This window comes from Manis javanica, chromosome 11 (assembly GCF_040802235.1).
Source record: "Manis javanica isolate MJ-LG chromosome 11, MJ_LKY, whole genome shotgun sequence".
NCBI lineage: Eukaryota > Metazoa > Chordata > Mammalia > Pholidota > Manidae > Manis > Manis javanica.
Window position 1 is genome coordinate 118,514,583 of NC_133166.1, and position 20,280 is coordinate 118,534,862.

The 20,280-nt window shown below is 55.4% G+C and overlaps 2 protein-coding genes across 10 annotated transcripts in view; one reads left to right on the forward strand and one right to left on the reverse strand.

The window, feature by feature from the left end:
- Positions 1-17: 17 nt before the first annotated feature.
- TMEM258 (transmembrane protein 258) lies at positions 18-3,191 on the forward strand. Its single transcript, XM_073217670.1, has 4 exons — positions 18-150; positions 1,640-1,749; positions 2,337-2,473; positions 3,081-3,191. Exons 1-3 carry the CDS (start codon positions 148-150, stop codon positions 2,461-2,463), a joined length of 240 nt encoding a protein of 79 aa, XP_073073771.1. The 5' UTR covers positions 18-147; the 3' UTR covers positions 2,464-2,473; positions 3,081-3,191.
- A 556-nt stretch (positions 3,192-3,747) lies between these two features.
- The window catches only part of MYRF (myelin regulatory factor), a 35,598-nt gene continuing 19,065 nt past the window's right edge, over positions 3,748-20,280 (reverse strand). For 3 of the 9 annotated variants that reach the window (XM_036995551.2, XM_036995549.2, XM_036995550.2), the window contains exons 5-25: positions 19,881-20,076; positions 18,587-18,663; positions 18,300-18,410; positions 17,789-17,879; positions 17,200-17,400; positions 16,834-16,945; positions 16,606-16,701; positions 16,153-16,262; positions 15,254-15,414; positions 15,107-15,179; positions 14,752-14,840; positions 14,395-14,463; positions 13,912-13,992; positions 13,649-13,737; positions 13,348-13,539; positions 12,861-13,112; positions 11,118-11,220; positions 8,497-8,571; positions 8,015-8,120; positions 6,512-6,586; positions 3,748-6,324 (exon numbers count right to left, since the gene is read on the reverse strand). In XM_036995551.2, the coding sequence (XP_036851446.2) occupies positions 6,244-6,324; positions 6,512-6,586; positions 8,015-8,120; positions 8,497-8,571; positions 11,118-11,220; positions 12,861-13,112; positions 13,348-13,539; positions 13,649-13,737; positions 13,912-13,992; positions 14,395-14,463; positions 14,752-14,840; positions 15,107-15,179; positions 15,254-15,414; positions 16,153-16,262; positions 16,606-16,701; positions 16,834-16,945; positions 17,200-17,400; positions 17,789-17,879; positions 18,300-18,410; positions 18,587-18,663; positions 19,881-20,076 (2,440 nt within the window). In that variant the 3' untranslated portion in view covers positions 3,748-6,243. The remainder of the gene's footprint in view (positions 6,325-6,511; positions 6,587-8,014; positions 8,121-8,496; positions 8,572-11,117; positions 11,221-12,860; positions 13,113-13,347; positions 13,540-13,648; positions 13,738-13,911; positions 13,993-14,394; positions 14,464-14,751; positions 14,841-15,106; positions 15,180-15,253; positions 15,415-16,152; positions 16,263-16,605; positions 16,702-16,833; positions 16,946-17,199; positions 17,401-17,788; positions 17,880-18,299; positions 18,411-18,586; positions 18,664-19,880; positions 20,077-20,280) is intronic. The other 6 variants (XM_017652586.3, XM_017652584.3, XM_017652585.3 and 3 more) reach the window with 6 other exon arrangements.

Below are 20,280 nucleotides of genomic sequence, written 5' to 3' on the forward strand. Positions count from 1 at the left end.
CCGGCTCCCGCTACACCCGAAACCATAGGACTACCAGTCCCACAATGCCACTGCGCGGGTGCACTTCCTCTTCCGCCTGAACAGGGCGCCGGCTCCGCAGACGTGTTCTTCCGGTGGCGAGCGGCGGATTACCTGCTGGCGGGCGAGATGGTGAGAGGCTTGAGGGGAGCGCTGGACAGGGCCCGTCCCACCCCCCCCTTTTCCCCGTAGAGGCTCCGGACGCTCGAAGTCCAGAGGACGGAAGGCTCCTATAGCGTCCGGCTTGGGCTGAAGGACGGGAAAGGGAAGCCCCACGCCATGGACTTCTTACGCTGAAGTTTTGAGCTCTCCATTTTTAAGGCTGAGGGGCGTGAGGTGCATTTTTAATACTTTCGAGCTTTTATCTGTTGCCTGTGATCAAGCTGTTATTTCTGCAAAGTCTTTCCTCCTGCCGAATTTGTACTCATCCTACAAGGCCCTGGGCAAATGTTTGCCTTAGTAAAGCACCAACAACTCTCCCAGGCTCTTGGCCACTTTCTCCTGGGAGCTCCCATAAGCTTTGTAGGACCTCTTGCCACATGTCGTGGACTTCTTTGTTACCTGCCACATCTAGTGACCACCTAGTGACCATGTGACATCATCCAGCTCTGGGATGATGTCTATTCATCTTTGTATTCCCAGTGCCAAACACAGGGCCTGCAGTTGGGAGGCTCAATAAATGGCCGCAATTGTCTTTATCATTTTTAGGGGGGGTCATAAATGTCTACTGAATTGAATTCCAGTGTTTCTTAGAACAATGGGGTCAATTTACTTCTCTAGAGTTGTTATGTTCTGGATTTTAGAAGCGTTGGCTGGGTGGTGACAATGAAAGTTAACATTTGTACAGAAGTTTACATTTACATCCCTCTTTCACAAGCTTTATCTCATAATCTTCCCTATAACCTTGGGAAGGAAACAAGTACGTATTGACATATTGAACAGCTACTCTATGCCAGGCAGTGAGCTAGATGGCTTTGAACCGTTATCTTTCTTAAATTATACATCAGTCCTGTGAGATAGATATTATTGTAACTACTTTACTGAGACTCGTGTTATTCCATAGAGCCAGAATTGTAGTGCCTTTTGCCTGTAGGTACTGAGTTACATTAATAGTGTAGTGGGAAGAATACAGAATTAGAAGTTGAGATCTGGGTTCCTGTCCAGGCTCTGTGAATTACAGCAGGGATTCTGAGTTTGGTGTCTGCAGACATGGGTCCATAAAACTCCCCAAATTATATGCAGACCTTTTCACCTATGTGGTTTTTCCCAGGCAGAGAGTCCATACCTTCCATCACATATTTTTTCATAGTGGTCAGTGGCCTCAGCAACTGTTAAGGACCATTGATCTGTAGCCAATCAATCACTTTCTATGTCTTAGCCTCTCTCAGCTGCTCTTGTCTCATATTGAGAAGACAAGGTGCCACCTTAGTTTGAGATACAGTTGTAATTGTCATTCCCAAACGGAATCACTTGGTGTTGGTTCTGTAGGATTTCTGTATTTCCCAGGCTGAAACAGGCCTTTAGCAGTCACAGCAGCATGTGGTCTCTTGATAATCCCACAGTCCCACCCAGGCTGAAGTCCTGGGACCTTTGACGGCTCTGATCTCATGCCCTCCCCTAGGAGCTTGAGGCCATGAGCAGATACACCAGCCCAGTGAACCCCGCCGTCTTCCCCCATCTGACTGTGGTGCTCTTGGCCATTGGCATGTTCTTCACCGCCTGGTTCTTCGTGTATCCTTTCACTGACTGAGCAGCCAGTGGGCAGAATTAGTGATGTGGGAAGCTGAGGGAGCAGCCGTGCTGGGCACATGCACCCTTCCAGTTTTGTTCTGGTGTGGGGATGGGGAAAGGTAAGGAGGCAGAGGGAAGGCCGTTGATGTCCAAAGTCAGTTTGTCACCTTATTTTCCAAGTTTAGGTAAGCTCGGTTTGCTCTTCAGATTTCCAGGACAATGAGCAGAGAGGTCCTGGCTAGATTGGAGGTTGGGGATAGGGGACCTGAAGTTGGAAAAGTGGTGCAGGGAAGGGTGTGGTGTGCTCAGGTGTCAGATCTGAGGGCTAGCCTCAGCTCTATCATGCTTTAGCTGTGTGACCTGGGGCAAATAACCTAACCCCCCTGGACCTCATTTTCTCCATGGGTGGTAGAGGGGTGGTGTGGACTACTGCAGGCCAGGTCTCATGTGTTCCTCCGCCAGGCTGCACCGAGCCAGATAAGCCTCCCAGAAAGTCCTTAGCTCATACCTTTCTCCCAGAGCTGCACTGGCCAGGCATCCTGCCCTGCACAGCCCATCCCTTTATTTCTCCTTAATTTCCCTGCCAGTTATGAGGTCACCTCCACCAAATACACTCGAGATATCTACAAAGAACTCCTCATCTCCTTGGTGGCCTCACTCTTCATGGGCTTTGGAGTCCTCTTCCTGCTGCTCTGGGTTGGCATCTACGTGTGAGCTCCCAAGGGTAAGAGCTGTGACAGGGCGGGACACTTGAGAAGCTACCGCCCTCCCACCCCGCATCAGCCGGGACCTCAGGCCTGTTCAACTGCTTGGTTAATGGAGAGAGCCTTAGAATGGGTAAGGCCATCAGACACATGGGCCTCTGTCCCTGTCCCTGATGGGGATTCGAGCCAAGTATGACCTACGTTGTCAGTTCTCAGTTCTGCACACTGCCTAAGGCCTTGATCTGGTTTTGGGATGCACTGTGTAGGGCTCTGGGCACAAGGCTTCCTGTGGTTACATGTTTGCCTTACACATTAAATGCCAGTGACTTGGCAAGATCGCTGAGAGGTGGACTAGAAGGGAATCAGGACTGGGGACCTGTGATTTACTACCAAGAGTACCATTTTGATTATTCTGAGTATTTTCAGTCATTGAAATCTTGACCAAGTGATTTAAAAAAACAAAACTTGCCACAGGTAATCTACCTAAAAGGTCACTAATAATCACCTCTAGTGGCTCAGGCTTCAAAGTAGTGTGCCCAGTAGCCCTTGCCCCAGGAAGATAGGTCAGTGAGAAAAGGAGGTGTAAAGAAGGGTCACTGATCTCATTTTGATACTGCTCTCTTTCAGGTACCAGCCAGGCAGCTTCACCAAATTACTGCTTTTGTAAATTAAATTTTTTTATTATTGCTGGAACTGTCCCAACCTGCTACTCTCAATAAAGGCAGGTATGTGACTGTGCTGTGTCTGGTTCCCCATTCTGCATGGCAGGGAGCAGGGATGCTGGGACCTACATGACTTCCTCAGTCCCGTCCCTCCCTGTTCTGCCTTTCAGATGGTCCCTGCTGGTGGGGAAAGCTCCTGCTTTCCATCTGTGAGGGGTGTCTTGTCCTTGGAATTTAAGGCTTACCTGTGGATAGGAGGGGGCCAAGCATACCCTTTTCTGTTGTTTCTAGAGCAGACTTCTGTGGGAACCAATCACGTTGGCCATGGGCCAGTTTCTTCCTCCAAATGCAGCCACCCTTCTCTGGGCTGGGAACCGTTGCAAGGCCCTGCTTGTCCCGTGAGGTTCTTCCTAAGGTGGCTGCTTTACCTCAGGTGCAGCAGTAGGCCTGGGGTGTGTGGCTGGGGGAGGGGGGCTGCTGAGTCCTGTTCCCAAGCCCCACATGAAGCCAAGAAGGATCACGGTACAAGGTATCCATCTGGCCCAAGGACCCCAGAGACTGCAGTTGGTCCTAGCCCCACATGCAACTCCATCTCCCACCAGGACAATCTCAAGAAGAGATGGGGAGGCAAGTTCAGATACAAAGCCGTATTTAAACATTTATTTATATAAGTATATTTACTTCAGAAGAAAAGGACAGTTCCGGGGAAGCAAGGAGGCCTGGGGCTGCCTCCCTCTGTCCACTCCAGTCAGAGTTGGTACACGATAAATATGAGTCAGCGCTCAGGTACAGGAACTGGGAGTTAACTGGGAGGGAGGGGCACTCTCCACATGTAGGCTTTTATGGGGGATATAACAGGCAGGGGGACTTGTGCATTGAGAGACCCTATGCACAGCTTGAAGCTTGGGGGAGATTAGCCCAGCGGCTACAGGAATAAATGCCAAAGGGGAGAGGAAGGGAGGGATAGCTGCTGGAGCCCGGGTAGGGAATGGAGCCAAGACACCCACTCACCAGCGCCAGTGAAGCAGCCGTCAGCCTCCAGCAGGTGGCCCACTCCCCTGAAGCCCTTTTATCTTAACTGGGCTAAGGCAACTTTGGTCCAAGGTTGACCCACCCCTTGAGCAGCTTGGAGCCCCAGCCTGGCCCCAATCCTTGCACTGAGGACCCCCTCCCCAGGCATGGAAACAGCCAGCTGCTAACCAGATTGGGGCTCTGCTGTGTCCAGATGGGCTCCAGGGAACAGTGGAGGGTCACTTCCAGTTAGGACTGAGGAAGCCTACAGTCCAAGAACACGCACTCTCACCCAGAATCCTATTATAACCGGTAGGGCTCCGCAGTTTTAAGGCATTTAGGGAGGGCACCAGCAGCGGGGGGAGGGAGAACACAGTCGTCCTAAGGAACGAAGGAAGGCTCTGCCCCCTGTCTGCTGTGGGGAGCCATGTAATTCCTATGTCAGAATGGGGCGGGGGTGGGGGGAGCCACAACTGGGGAGGGGATGGGAGGCGAGGTATTCCTGCTATCCCCCGATTCCCCTCGTGTTTCCCTATCCTGAGGATAAGTGCTTTGAGATCCCTGGCAAGAGGGGAGCCCACAGTTCATAGGCTTCCTCTAGGTTCGCCTCCCCCGCAGAAAGACCTCCCACTCAAAGCTGAGAATGGGAGGTAGGAGACAGGCATGGCCTGGTTCCCAAAGAGGTGGCAGAACATGACAGGGCAAAGATGGCAGTTCTCATTCCCATTTCTGAACCCATGCAGATGGGGCCAAGTGTCTTCCACACTCCTTCCACAAGCCTGGGTGTGGCCTCGGAATGCTCCAGGCACCCTCTAAGAAAGGATTATATTGGCACTTGAGATAAGACTTCTTCCCTAACCCAAGCCCACCACTCTGCTCCTGGGAGGAGTAAGCAGAGGTGGGGCCTGCTGCTGAGCATGGGTCTCCCCAGCTTGGCTGTCCAAGCCCAGTACAGGAGCCCTTGATTTGGGGAGACAAGGTCACCAGCCAACAAGAGTGGAGGGAGAGGCCAGAGTTTTGGTGGTCAGAATTGGGTGAATGTTTCCAGGCTCCCTGGGGTGAATTAGAGCCAGGGTCCTGTCTTGGCCTGTCCCCCAAGGGCTCTGGTCTGCTCTGGGCCTTCCATCTCCATCCTTCCAGCCTTCTGCCCTGGCTTAAGTGCATTTTAGTAATTTCATAACAGCAAACACTATTTGCATCCCCCCACAACCCAGACTGGCCTACTGCTTTGCAGGGATTCCTGCTCCTCTGCTCAGAGAGAATGATCGGTGACTGACACTGCTGCGGGCTCCAGAAACTCTCAGGCCATGGGGCTGCAACACGTTCCGGGGGGCTCACAGGGGACTTCCCTTCTGGGATACTCCAGGTTCAAGGGTCCAAGGCTTGCCTGGCCCACAGGCCCCTACTGGTTCAGCCAGGCATTAAGTGTACATAAGGCATGTGGTCAGTCTCTCCAGCCCATCCAGGGCTGGCTTCAGCTGCCCTGGGAGCTCTTGGGAACCAAGTTCCCCCAGGGAAAAGCGACCTCCTGGGCCACACTTAAAGCTTAGAAGTCCAAGTCCAGTGTAACAGTCAAACCCCAAAAAGTCCACCACCTAGCCACCTGCCAGGGAGCAGCTTCGAGGGTGAGGGATGTCTGCTCTTCACCAAGGCACAGGTCCAGCCAAATCCTTTAAGGCTGGATCCAAGCCCCTGGCTGATCTCAGGCAGGCACGTCCTCTCCAAAAGAGGGGTGGCTCCCAGTCTCAAAAGAGGCACGGAGGGCAGGCTCTGGACAAAGTCAGGCTTCCCCTTGCCTTCAGGGCACTTGAAGCCAGCCCTCCAACCACCATATCTGGGCATCTGTGAATGGTCCTGTCCTGGCCCCAGGAGGTCTCTCTGGCTCCCTCTGTGGTAAGTGAGGGCTGACCAGCAGGAACAGCAACTCCAGTGTAAGGACTTCCAGTGTCACCAGTCACGGGGAGGGCCAAGCCCAGCCCAGTGTCGCCGAGGGAATACCAGCAAACGGCAGAGAGCTGGCGGGCGGCAGGCTCCAGTGTAACACCATTGCATCCAGTGTGGAAGGGGCACCTGGGGAGTTCCGGGCCCTGGTGTGGTGCTGCCTTGGAGAAGGCAGCTCAGTCACACAGGCGGTAAAAGTGGAAGTAGTAGTCTGTGGCTGGCCGGACCAGGGCCTCCATGCTGCAGTTGGCCTGACCCTGGATGGAAGGGCAGTGGGAACGGGTGAGGCGGCTCTAGGGGTGCAGGGCAGGAGGCACTCCCCCTCCTGCTGTCACCTGACACTGTGCCCCAGGCCTGCCATGTGCTCTGCAAATGCCCCTATTACTCCCGCAAGCCCCACACTCATACAAGTGCCTCAGGGGCAGACAGGGTGCCTGTGCTCACCAGCAGTGCCACCCGGAAGTGGTAGGTGAATTCACGGAAGGACAGGATGGTTACTGGCCACTGGTGGGAAGTGCCCTGGGGAGAGAGGGGAGAGAGGGGTCAAGGCAGCCCTCTGCACATCCCGGCCAGCATCCCCCTTGCCATAGCCATTGCAGCCCCAGGCTCCGCAGCAAGCTTTATGAAGGGTAAAAGCAGAGAGCCCTGCAAGGACATCAGAGGAGTGTTCCGCTCTGGAGGGCAAGGGCAGCCACCCTCCACAGCAGAGCACAGACTCTGCCAGGTGCCGACCTACAAGTCCACATCTGCCCTCCTCTGGCCCCTCCCTTCTCTCTTGCCACCTTCCTTCTTACCCATAAAGCTCTGGACACATCAAAGTGTTTCATTCAGCCCATCTTCACTACAACCCCATAAGGTGATACTGCTTAAAGATGAGAAACTGAGTTACTTGCCAAAAATCACTCGGTGGACATGTGGCAGATCCTGGGATCCAAGCCCAGCCTGCTGCGCTCTCCAAGCAGGGTGAGGCTTGGCTGCTGGCGGCTTGCCCATCTCCTACCTGAGGCTTTGGCTTGGCCTTCCTAATATGTGGGTTCAGGCCTAAGCTCCACGTCTAATGAGCGTGTGGCTGGGCCCTCCCTCCACTCCAGTGCTCTCTCCTCCCTGCGTGGCCACAGGCTCTAGCCTCTAGTGGCTCTCACCCATTCCAAACCTTATCAGGTTTCTTTGTGCATGTCTTTCTCCCAGCTAGAGAGTACATTCTTGGAAGGCAAGGCCTGTGTCTACTCCACTGTCTCCCACAGCTGGGCCCAGTGCAGGACCTAGGCCAGAGGAGGCCCCATTAAATATTTGTTGAATAAACACATGAATGGGTGAGAAGAAATTCCCTTAACTTGTGCTGAGAGCCACAGCTTTGGGTTCCACGGCCAGGGAGGAGCTGGACAGTGACAAGAGTTTCAGCCATTTGGTTCCCAAAGCAGGAGGTAGTCCTCTACATGCAGGCAAGGGATCTAACAAAATTGCAGATGGAATGGTGCTACTTCCCCAGCATGAGCTTGGGGCCCAGGCTCCTTCCTGTCTCCCCGGACTCAGCCCTCTCCACGTTTCCAGCTCTGCCAGCATGCCACACTCTCCCGGCCTCCAGATATGTGCACATGCCATTCTACTCCTGGGACACTGTCCCCTTTCCCATCTCCGGCTGACCCCAAGTCATCCTTTGGGCCCCAGGTTGGTCCTGTGAGACTTGCCTTCCCTGGGGCTCTGTCAGGGCAGGGCTGGGGATGGGACAGGGCAGGGACAGGGCTGGGGAGGCTCAGCAGTGAGCGGCGCACACACACTCCCCTCCCTGGGGCACAGCGGTCCAGGCTCTGATGTGTGTGTGCTTGGTGGAGGTGCCTTCACACCGACTCCCGGCTTCCTCTCCGGACCCATTTGGAGGCCCAGTTGCGCCAGGGGAGAGGAAGCTCAGGGGTCTGGCTGGCCCACAGCTTCCCAGTTGCCCCCTACCTGGGTGTCCTGGTGGGGATGGAGGCTCTGTATGAAGACTCCCTCCTCACACGGCTTCTCCTGTGATATCAGGCTGCAGAGCACCACGGACACGGGAGACGAGGAGCTGGGGGGAAGGCCCAGTTAGGAAGGGAGTGGGGTTCTGTGTTCCTCAACCCCAGCCCCTCCCAGCCAGCCCTGCACTCCCTTTCTCCTCTCCCACCAAAACAAGCCACCCAGTCCTTACACAGCCTGAAAATCATGCCTAACAGTCAAGATCCTAGACAGCGGCAAGCCCTTTCCCACCTACCATCCTTCAGTCTTCACACCCCTGTGAGGAGGCAGCCCATTTTACAGATGAGCTGAAGCCCAGAGATGGCCAGGGTGGTACCGCCAGTTAAGCACGCACGGAGCAGGCAGCATTGAGTCCCTCCTCAGTGCCCCTCCCCAGGTTGCCCAGGACCACTGTGTCTCCCCACCACCCCTCCTCCGCCAGCACTCACTTCATCTGCAGGGTCAGGCTGAGGTGCAGTGGGGTGCCGCTGCTCACAGGGATGTGGTAGGTGACATTTCCAGGCCTGAAAGGGCAAACCTGGCTCCTTAGCCCAAGGCTGCCCTCCTGAAGCCCCCCTCCATCAACTCCGCAGCCCCCTGTCTGTACTGGAGCCCTGCAGGGACATGGGAAGGGGCTGCCCCACCTGGTGGAGAGGTTCCTCCCTGAGGGGGCAGCATCCAAGCATCCGTACAGGTACACGTTTTACTGTGCTTCACAGCACATTTTTTACAAATTGAAGTTGTGGCAACCCTGCATCCATCAAATCTATCAGCGCTTTTCTTCAAACTACATTTGCTCACTTACTGTCTCTGTCACAAGTATTTTGGTAATTTTTGGAATATTTCAAATTTTCTATTTGTTATGGTTTTTCTGACCAGTGGTGTTGGATGTTACTACTGTAATTGTTCTGGGTCTCCTTAAATTGCACCCTTAAAGAACAGCAAACTTAACCGATTAATGTGTTTTGATTGCTCCACCTACGGACTGTTGCCCCACCTCTCTCCCTCTCTTCAGACCTCCCTGTTCCCTGAGACACAGCAATACTCACATAAGGCCAATTAATAACCCTCTGATGGCCTCTATAAGTGTTGAAGTGAAAGGAAGACTCACATGTCTCTCGTTTTAAATCAAAAGCTGGAAATGATTAGGCTTAGTAAGGAAGGCATGCAGATAAGCTGAGGGCTAAGCTTCCTGTGCTAAATAGTTAACCAAAGTGTGAATGCAAATAAAAAGTTCTTGAAGGAAATTAAAAGTGCTACTCCAGTGAACACATGGATGGTAAGGAAGTGAAGCGTATTTCTAAATCTCTTGTTGCTGATACGGAGAAAGTTTAGAAAACCAAGTCAGCCACAGCTTTCCCTTAAGCCAAGCCTAATCCAGAGCAAGGCTCCACCTCTCTTCAGTTCTCTGAAGGCTGTGAGAGAAAGCTACCGAAGAGAAGCTGGAAGCCGGCAGAGGTTGGCTCATGAGGCTTTAGGAAAGAAGCCCTCTCCACAACGCCCAAGTGCAGGTGGAGCAGCAAGTGCTGATGAAGATGCCGAAACAAGTGTCCCAGGAGATCCAGCTAAGGTGACTAATGGAAGGGCCTACACAAAGCAACAGTGGAGGTATAACAACTTTATATTGGAAGAATATGCCATGTAGGACTTTCACAGCTAGAGAAGAGAATGCCTGGCTTCAAAGCTTCAAAGGACAGGCTGACTTTCTTGGTAGTGCCTAATGCAGCTGATGATTTTAAGTTGAAGCTAGTGTTCATTCACCGTTCTGAAAAGGCTAGGGCCCTTGAGGGTTATGCTAAACCTACTCTGTGCTCTCTAAACGGAACAACAAAGCTTGTGTGACAGCACATCTGTTTACAGCATGGTTTCCTGAACATTTGAAGCCCTCTGTTGAAACCTATTGCTCAGAAAAAAAGATTATTTTCAAAATAGTGTTACCGCTCATTGATAATGTGTCTGGTCACCCAAGAGCTCTGATGGAGATGGACAAGGAGATTAATGATGTTTTCGTGTCCAATACAAATCCACTCTGCAGCCCATGGATTCATTTCAACTTTCATGTCTTATTACTGAAGTAATACATTCCATAAGGCTATAGCTGCCATAAGTAGTGATTCCTCTGATGGATCTGGGTAAAGTAAATTGAAAACCCTCTGGGCATTCCAAATGCCATTAAGAACGTCCACGATTCATGGGAAGAGGTAAAAATACCAACATTAACAGGAGTGTGGAAGAAGTTGACTCCAACCCTCATGGATGACTTGGAGGGTCTCAAGACTTCAAATGAGGAACTCACTGCAGATGTGGCGGAAATAGCAAGAGAACTATGATTAGAAGTGGAGCCTGAAGATGTGACTGAATTGCCATCATCTCATGATAAGACTTGAATAGATAAGCAGCTGCTTCTTAGGCATGTGAAAATAAAGTGGCTTCTTGAGATGGAATCTCCTCCTGATGAAGATGCTGTGAAGATGGTTGAAATGACAATAAAGGATTTAGAATAGCCCCTAAACTTGTTGATATAGCAGGAGCAGGGTTTGAGATGACTGACTCCAATCTGAAAGATGTTTTCCTGTGGGGTAAAATGCTATCAAACAGCATCACATGCTGCAGAGAAATTTTTTGTGAAAGGAAGAGACAATGGAAACAGAAGACTTCATTGTTGTCTTATTTTAGGAAATTGCCACAGCCAATCCAGCCTTCAGCAGCCACCCCCCTGATCAGTCAGCAGCCATCAACATTGAGGCAAGACCCTCCACCAGCAAAAAGATAACTTGGTGAAAGCTCAGATAATGGCTAGCATTTTTTAGCAATAAAGTATTTTTGATTAAGGTAAGTACATTGGCTTTTTTAGACATAACATTGCACACTTAATACAATATAGTATAGTGTAAACATAACTTTTATATGCACTGGGAAAACAAATTCATTTGACTTGCTTTATCACAATATTCACTTAATTGTGGTGTTCTGGAATCAAACCCACAAATCTCTGAGGTTTGCCTGTACTACTTGGGCACATGTCACCTGAGAATCTGTCCTTGGGATGGAGAGAGGGAGCCAAGCCCACCTGCAGGTGTCCCCTGGAACGCAGTAATGGGAGGTGATGGGCATCGAATTCTCCAGCACCTGGATGGAGGTCAGGGAGGGCACTGGGTCTGCAAGGAGAGAGGCTGTTGGGGCAGGGAGGGTGGGTGACAAGGCAGGGCACAAATGAGAAGCAACCAAGGCTTGCCTTCCCAGACTTGGATCAGTCACTCACATCTTAGTATGAATAAGTTTCAGGTTATTCTTTGCAGACCCCCACAATGGCTGGGGTCACACCACCCTCTTCCCCAGCAGCACTGGGACTAGCCAGTTCCCATGAGTCTGAGGTCTGTCTCCTTGACAACCAGAACATCCAGGAGCAGGGATGGGTCTTCCCCATCCTTTGTGTGTACAGAAGCTCACTCACAGGCCTCTGTTCCTAATTGCACACGTCTCTTTTCAATTCTGGGTTGAGCGACATCAAGTTGGTAGCTTGAAATCAGCTATGGTGGGAGTATTCACACCCACCAATCATGGCTTTTTTCCCCCAGAGAGCCAATAACAAACATCAACCAGCACAGCCTGTGTGAGGGCTGTGGCCCTCTCTGAAGGAACCTATCACAGACTGGCTGGCTGGGTGGGACTGAGTATCCCATGGGCTTGGGGAGACAGGCTTTTGTGGTTCATCTCAGCTCACCTACAGGCTTGCTACTGTGTGACCATCCCACCCAGGAAGGGAGAGCTAGGGCCACTAGCCATGGGCCTGGTACATTTTGAGCTCTATGAAACACAACCCAGGCACCCAGGGATCCCAGCAGGACCCAGAACACCCTCTGGGACCACAAGTAGCTATCAGATGTAGACAAGATGGAAGATGCCTTCCTGTTTCTCTGCTGGGCAAACTCCTATTATCTTTCAGAAACTCAGCTGCAGTGTCAGGTCCTCCAGGGACGCCTCTCCTGATCACTTCTGCCCTCAGCCTGAATCACTGCCCTCCCCAGTTTCCCAGCTGCCTGGTTGTCCCCTCAGAGCCCCCCTCACACTGTTTTTGTATCTGTGAGCTCTCTGGGGCACGGAAGCCTGTCTTCATCATGCCCAGAGCCATCATGTACAGAGCCAGCCGCACAGCAACAGCCCAGGAAACGGCTGCCTGGTGAGCATCAAGCCTGCGGGGTTTCCCCACCACTTTGAACTTCAATCTCTGCAAGCCTCAGTTTCTAAGCATTTTTTTTTACTTTGAGCCACAAAAGCCACCAAAGGAAAGTTGAATAAAAAGCCCAATACCTAGAGTGGGGCTGTCTGGTTGAAGCCAGGAAGACTCTTGTTCTCCTCTTAACACCCAAGGCAACCCGGAGGGCACCTCAGAGGAACCCAGTGAGCAGACAAAACTTCTGCAATAAAGGGTTCTCCAGCTTTGTTGAAACCCAAGGCTTGAGGTTGGAAACTTTTGAGGGATCCCATACAGCACTCCCTTGCCTCGGCATGATGACATAGGAGGCGGCAGGCCTGGGATCAAATTCCAGGTCTGCTGCTGACAAGCTGTACAACCCTGGGCTAGTCATTTTCCCTAAGTCTCCATTTCCTCATCTGCGGACAGCTTCCCTGTTTGCAGGAGTGTTGTGAGGATGAAGTTAAGCCATCTGTATAAGGCTTCTGGCCTGATTGCTGGTACTCAGTAATGCTCAGCAATGTCTACTGATTGGCAACTCTGCACTGGGTTGAAGTAGGCCAGGCCCGTGAGCCTTGCTGGGCTAGGCTGAGAGGCGTAGGCGCGTTGGGCAAGTACCTGTCTGGCCCCCGGCCTGAGTGTGCTGAGCAGGGCTCAGGCCGGGCTGCAGTGCCCTTCGGCGGGCCCGGCGATGGAGACCAAGGCCAGGGCTGCTTTTGGCTTTGCCCTGCACCCCAGGGAAGGGGACTACAAGGCTGGCCACGGGCACTGAGCTCTTTGGATGCTTGGAGTGGCTGATGCCATTGGCTGACAGGCCCCAGGACTTGGCTCTGATGTTGGTAACTGGCAGCAGGGCCATCTGACTGGGGCCTGTGGATAGAACCAGGAACAGGGTGAGAAGACAGAATCTGCCCAGCTGTCTCCAGGGCCGCACTGGACTCTGGGTGACTCCTGTCTATCTGTTGGTCCTTTTAGGGACCCCCCCATCTTTCTCCAGAGTCTCATTCTGGGCTCCCAGAGACCCTCCCACCAATGAGTCTTGGGATCTTTCTCTGGACTCATGTAAAACCTCCTCCCCCAAACCCTGGTCCTGAGATAGCCGTACCTGAGTGGTTGGTGGAGGAGCTAGGCCTGGGGCTGAGACCATGGCCAGGGTTAAAGCTGGGACCAAGATTAGGGCCAGTGGTAGGGCTGGGCATGGGTGAGGAGCAGCAGACGACTGGGCAGGGGTGACTGGAGCACAGGTCCAAGGAGCGGATGGCCGGACCTGGGGCTGAGCTGGTCAGGCTGGTGGTAACTGAGGAAGCCAGAGGCCATATGAGCCAGAGGGGGCAGCAGAGCCCCCAACCCAGAACACAGCCACCTCTCCCAAGTCCCATCCCTTCAGACCCACCCCAGGCACGCACCCAGCAACAAAGAGGGCTGTGTGCCTGGCAGCCCAGTGGTCACAGGGGACTGTCGGAGCTGAGTGGTCCCAAAGCTCTGGCTGGACCTGCTGGGGAAGGGTGAGCTGAGCTTAGAGGGGCTAGGAGAACCTGTGTAGAGAGGCCTGGGAATCCCGGAGAAGCAGGAGGGGCAGGACTAGGCAGACAGGGAAGGCAGACAGGAGGCAGGAAGAAGGGTGGCAGGAGCCGGAGGTAGAGGCAGAGGGCTTGGTCCAGACACGTACCATGGGCACATGGCCTCGCTCCCCCCAGGGTGCTGGGGCCGGAGCAGTGCCAGAAGACATGAAGTGGACACGGCAAAAGAGCTAAGGGGAGCAGAAATGAAAAGTGGGGGACAGGTGTGGGGGAGAAGAGAGAAGACACAGTCAGAGGTGGCCTAGGAGCTGACGGTGACAGTGGGCAGACAGAGCCCAGGATCCCACCGTGGCCCTCCTTTCCCCCATCCCCTCCATCCTGGGCCCCTCGGGTGCCCCCAGACTCTCAGACCCTGAGTAGGCCAGAGAGAAACACCAGCTTCAGCAAGAACTGGGAAATGGCTGCCCACTCCAGGAGACCTTCCCACCCACCTCTGTGAGCCCCCAGCAAGAGCCTGCAGTGGAAACCCCCTTAGAGGTACCAGCCTCCATGGCTCCTCCAACCCACGGCTGCCCACCAAAGCCCCATAGAGCCCCGTGGCTTGGCCAGCAGCCAGGCCTCCAGAGACATACCCATCAGTTTCTACCAGGTCCTCCTCTGTGCGCAGGCTCAGAACATACAGTGTGGACATGGACACCACGCTGGGAGCCACAGAAAAGAGCCATTGTTAGAGCTGGAGCCACCGTCCAATGCATTCTTTCTGCAGCAGGGCCTGTGGGCCTTGGCCCCAGGGGCCAGGACCCTGAGCAATGCCTATAAATGTGTCTCCCCAGCCCCAGGAGGTCAATACTGAATGAGGCACCCACTTCCTTCCCCGAGACCTCAGCCACTTGATCTCCCAGGCTACATCTATCTCCTCTCCCAGGCCTGGGCCTGTGGGCAGCTGGCTTCCCCAGCCAGCCACCCCCAGAGCCTGGGGGACAAGTCACCTGAAGGCCATGACCACCACCAGGGCAATGATGGTTCCCTGCAGGAAGCGCTGGCTGATGCAGGCCTGGTCTGGGACCACAGAGGACGACTAGGGACCGAGAGGGAAAGAGGAAGAAGCAGAAAAGGCCCAGACTTAGGGAGCCCATGGTCTTACCCATGGTGGGCTCTGCTGGAGGTGGGGGTGCTAAGGGCTGCTCACTCTGCCAGGGTGCAGAGGGGGAGGAAGGAGAAACTGGGCTCTGCAGAGCTAGAGGTGGGGGGTAGGGAGCACTTGGAGTCAGTGACCCTGGAGAGGGACAAGCTAGAAAGGGAGGCCCCTGGCCCACTCTGCCTCCCACCGCTGCCCACCCTCACCTTGCTGGTCACCTTGGGGGGCCTCTTCTTGTGGGGTACACTGCCTGCCCGGCTGAAGTGGCTCCCTGCATGGCTGCAGCAAGACAGCCAGGGTCAGAGGTGCCTCTGAAAGGGGGTCTTGCCCCCTCCCCCACCCCCTGCCCCTACCTGAAAGCGCCCGAGCTGCCACTGGACTTGAGGCTGTCCAGTCGCCGCAGTTTGGCCAGCTTGTGGCTCCAGCGCTCCAGCTCATCAATGCGCGTCTCCAGGTTGTCTGTCAGCTTGCACAGCTCCTTCACAGCACCCACATTCTCCATGAAGATGCGCTCCTGCCGTGGGCCGTGGGCCAGTGTTGAGGGCACAGTCAGCGCCTCGATGCCCCAGGCTACAGCCTCAGCAGGGAGCAGGAGGGGAGCCCGCTAACCACAGCCACGTGGAGGCCCATGAAGCCTCCCTGCCCAGGCCAGCCTCAGCTCCATGGTTCCCTGTGCCTCCCTCCAAACAGCATCCCGAACTCCTTACCTTTGTTTGGCCATCCTCTACCGCCACCCGGCCCTGTCCCCCATCAGACCCCATGCCTCTCAGAGGCTCCCACCCTCTGATCTCCCCACTCTGATGAACTTGGTGCCTCAGACCTCAGCACTTTACTGTTTAGTCTCAGCCAAAACCTATTACTACATGCTGCTTGGTGCCCTGCCTCATACCAGGTAAATTACAAACATCATCCTAACCATAAACCACGTGTTTAAGCTGCGCAATAACCACGTGAGAATGTCTTACTTACCCTCCTTTGCAGGGGAGGAAAATGACCCTCCCAGAGGTTCCTCTTGCCCTGTCCACATAGCCATAGAGTGGCCAGGTTCCCAGCTCCCACCTGAACGCCGAGCCCTCCCCTCCCCTCCCATCCCCGTGGGGGTGGAAACGGGCTCTGGGGGCAGCATGAGAGAGGACTGGGCTGCCCTTGCCTTCTGCACTACCGTGGCCCTGCCCCCTAGAGGAGATGAATGCCCCCCAGCTGGCCCACCCCTCTCTCCCTGGGCTCCCTCCAGTTCCCCCACCGCGCAGACCTTGTTCACCACCAGGAAGTTCTCTATGGTTTTCCCATTGGCGAAGACCACGTCTCCTGTGTCCTTCACAGCCTCAGGCAGGATCTCCTTCACCTCCTGGGCAATGACACCTGGGGAGGGACATGCGAAGTGTGGGGAAGGGGTCTGCCCCAACACCGTAAACTAAGGAGGGCTCTGGGACTGGGAAGAGCAAAATTCTGGGGGCGAGAGAATTTGATCCAAGTATCCTTGGGGCAGGAGGCTCCCACAGACAAGTGTTCACAGGGTCGCAGTTCCAGGGCTCAATGCACGGGGTCCCCCGGGCTGCCGATAGGCGTTGATTCCTGGGAGTAAAGATCTCTAGGGAAGGGGAAAGGGATACCCAAGGATGAAGGCAGGATTCATCTAGGGGGCCAAGGGACAAGGATCTGGGGCCCATGGTTCCCCGACATCCAGTGTCAAGGGGTGAGGTACCCAAGACCTGGAGAGGCGCAATTTTCCAGGGGCTGAGGGGCGGAACCTCCAGGGTGCAGTTCCAGGAGTCCAGGGGAGGGGTTCCTGGCAGTAGGGCTTCCAGAGGACAGGAGCAGAATCGCCAGAGAACAGGGGCAGAATTGCCAGAGAACAGGAGTTGGGGTCACTGAGGGTGGAAGTTACTGGGTTCCCTGGACCCCAGCCCCAGCCGGCGCATCCCGTTCCTACCTGTTTCTGGGGCTGCAGCCTCGATGCCGGCGGTGGCTGCGAACTCGGGCTTGTATCTGTAATGCACCAGCCGCATGCGCGATATCCTCTTCAGCTGCTCCGTAGTGTCCACCTGCGAGGGAGCCAGGGCCGAGTGTGAACCCGCCCCTGCTGGGCTCCTCCGAAAAGGCCCCGGAGCTCAGGAGGGGGCAGCCCACAGACTGCAGCATGGAGGAGAGATCCTCTGCCGTCCGGGTCGAGTGGGCGGGCCTACCTCCCAGTCCTGCTTCCCAGCAGCCCTGCCCTTCCACCTGGGCCCGCCCCCTCCACGAGCGCCCCCCACCCCTCGCAGCCCACCACCTCGCAGCTCTGCTCTCCCCGCTCCACCTCCTGCACGTGCTCCTTGGCCCGCAGGTCCGAGGGGTGCATGAGCGAGCCCATGACCTTAACGTTGCCGTGTACGACCAGCGCCTCGTCAGGCCGGTCCGTGTTGATGCCCACGCGGCCGTGGTGGAAGACGGTATCGGGCACCTGTGCCCGCTGCCACAGCACGTCGCTGTCACTCTCAAACTGGCCTGGGTTGGAGGCCTAGCACAAATTGGGGTCGGATGAGTCCTGGGGTATGGGGGACCTGCAGCACCCTGGGAACGGGGGAAACCCCCACAGCTGACCCTCCAGCTCCAGCCCAGACTCCTCACCCCACATTATCGAACTGAAATTGTCCCTCCCACTCTGGTAACTTTCAGTCACTTAAGGGATCTCGGAAAGCTACAAGATCTTGTCCACCTGCACGCTTTACTGTGAAGGAGACACCGTGGCCCAGAGAGGGTGGGACCCTTGCCCAAGACCACACAGCCAGTGCCCAGAAGGATCAGCACTCCAGCTCCTGGTTCTCCAGTATGCTGGTATTTCTCTGGGTGCTGCCTCTCCCATCTCCGAGGAAGACTCCCCACCCCTGGGAGAAAGTGACCCTCACCCGCACAATGATGCGCTCTGAGATCTGGGCGGCCAGCGTGTAGTTCTGGTTCTGTGCATGGGCCTGGAGCGCCACCACCAGCATGAAGTACCTGGGGCACACAGGGATCTTAGAGGCACCCAAGGTCCTGCCCCACCTACCCCTGCCTCCCCACCACTCTTCCCAGATCAGATGAATAGTGCACAAAACTGCCCATTGAGGTCATCTCCAGCAGGCTCCCCGCACAATCCCGGGAGGCATTAACACATGCTACAGAGGAGGAACCTGAATCTCCACCAGGGGGCGGAAATGCCCCAGGGCCCACAGCTAGGAAGCCATCGAGGGGTTCCTTAATCCAGAAGCCAGGCTTCTGCTCTGCCAGTCTTGAATCAGTTAAGGCCCTCTGAGTCTCAGATCTGACGTCTGTAAAGTGGGTCAGTCTGTGGGACTCTGTGCTGCACAGGGTGGTATCTTCCTGTCCCTCATTCTCAGAAAAGGAGGTCCTACCTGGGCAGGGGTCCCACCTGCTCACCTCTGGTCGGGGTTGGGCTTGCCCTTCTTGCGCATGTTGTTGGCGGTAGTCTCACTGAAGTGCAACCGCCCCACAGTCACCTTCGTGACCTGCTCAGGGGGCAGATTGACCCTGCAGAGGAGGGGCAGGGTACTGAGGGGGTAAGGAAGGGGGCTGCGGAGAGCCAGGCTGCTGGAGGGCACCCGGGTCAGGAGTGAGGGAGGTAGACATTGTGGGTGCCTGCCTGGCCCCCCTCAGCTCCAGGGCCAGCCCTCCCAGGTACCACGCACATGGGGTCAGATACTCACGTGACAGGGTTGAAGGGCCGCTTGCTTCGGTCTGACTGCGACTGCTCGATGTTGATGGACTGGTTCAGAGCCTCCAGCTGGGGAGGAGCAGAGCCCAGTGGCACGTTAGGGCCCCGCTCCGCGCCTGCTCCTGCCCCCATCAGCCCCTCAGCCCAGGTTGGGAGCTCATGAGGAAACAGAGGTACCACTTCCCCACAAACCTAGGTGCCTTCTCATACTAGGCGTACACCCACATCACTCCCCACCTCTGAGCACCCACCCCAAACCAGACACCACCAACACCTAAGCCCACTCACTCTCAGACCCCCTCCCACACCCAATTTCCGTCCACCCCTCCACGAGCACTGGCCAAGCCATGCCCAGGCACCATGCCCGGCTCACGGTACTGAAGGAGACACACCTGACCGAGCCCCCAGGGAGTTCAGGGGCTTATGACTAACTGCCAGTGTGGTTGTACTGGGGGGAGAGGGAGGTGTCAAAGTGGAGGGGCCTCTGAGAGTACAGATGGGCCTGAGGGCAAGTGTCCACCAAGGACTGCAGCAGCGTGAACGGCGGAGGTCAAAGAGAAATCCGCAGGGAGGAGAGGGATGGAACGGGCATCCTGAGGGTGTCCCAGAGAAAGGGGGCTGCCGGAGGGAAGGCAGGAGCTATGAATGGGCACAAGCAGATGGCAGGGCTGGAGGGAGGGGCTGGATCCCCAAGGCCTCTGTGGGCTGAACCTGGAAGTTGGGCTTTACAGTGGGGCCTTGGAAGAATGGGGAGCCCGCCCATGTCCCGGATGGAACATGAGTAGGAGCTGGAGCGGAAGCTGCAGTGGACATTCAGACAAGAAGGGGTGGTCCAGAGGGAGGCAGGCGGAAGAGAGGAGGGGACCAGGTTAGGGGATGTCCCAGGAATGCAGGGCCTGTGTGTGCTGACAGGAGGGCGAGTGGGCCCCCATACCGATGGCTTGGGTAAAGAGGGCCCCAGAGAGGGGAGCCTGGGAGAAGGGCAAGTTCACAGGAAGTTCATTTGGGAAGGGCAGCTGGGGCAGCTAACAGAGGGGTCCAGACAAGGAGTCCTGCCTGGGGGCCCAGACTTGGGGGTCACAGGGTAGAGAAGGGAGCAGGCAGCATAAATGGCAAGAGGGCTGAAGAGCCTGACAGCTAAGGGGCAGGCAAGGTGAGAGAAGGCGGGAAAGGTGGGGTGGGCGGAGGCTGGACTTCACCGCGAGGAGTTTCCTCAGGACACCTCACTGCTCCCAAGCCTTCCTGGCCCGCCTGCCCTCGCCTCCTAGCCCAGCCTCCAAACCTGCCTTCACTCCATGCAGCTTCAGATAGAAGCAGTCGAGGGGCTTGAGGCCTTCAGGCGTCTTCACGTACTTGGGCTCTCCCAGCATGCCGATGTACACTGTCACCTGGAAGTGGTTCTTCTTCTGGCATACAAAGGCATCGTCGCCCACCGAGAAGTTGAAGCCCTTGTCAGCATCCACCCGGTAGGTGAGCATTGGCCTGGGGGCAGGTGCAGGTGCTCACCCGAGGCGCCCTGCTGGGCCTGGAGTGTCAGCTCCTCCCATATGCCTGTGCTCCAAAGCAGTTTCCTACCCCAGACCCCAGGAGCCTGAAACTGCTCACAGGGCCACCCCCACTCCTCAGAACTGGAGACTGAGTCTCCAGGAGAATCTGAACTTGGGTCCGCCAACTCCTCAGCTGATA

Coding starts and splice junctions, on each gene's coding strand:
- TMEM258 (XM_073217670.1), top strand. Junction 1,750..2,336: donor TTCACCGCCTGGTTCTTCGT/GTATCCTTTCAC, acceptor TTTCCCTGCCAG/TTATGAGGTCACCTCCACCA.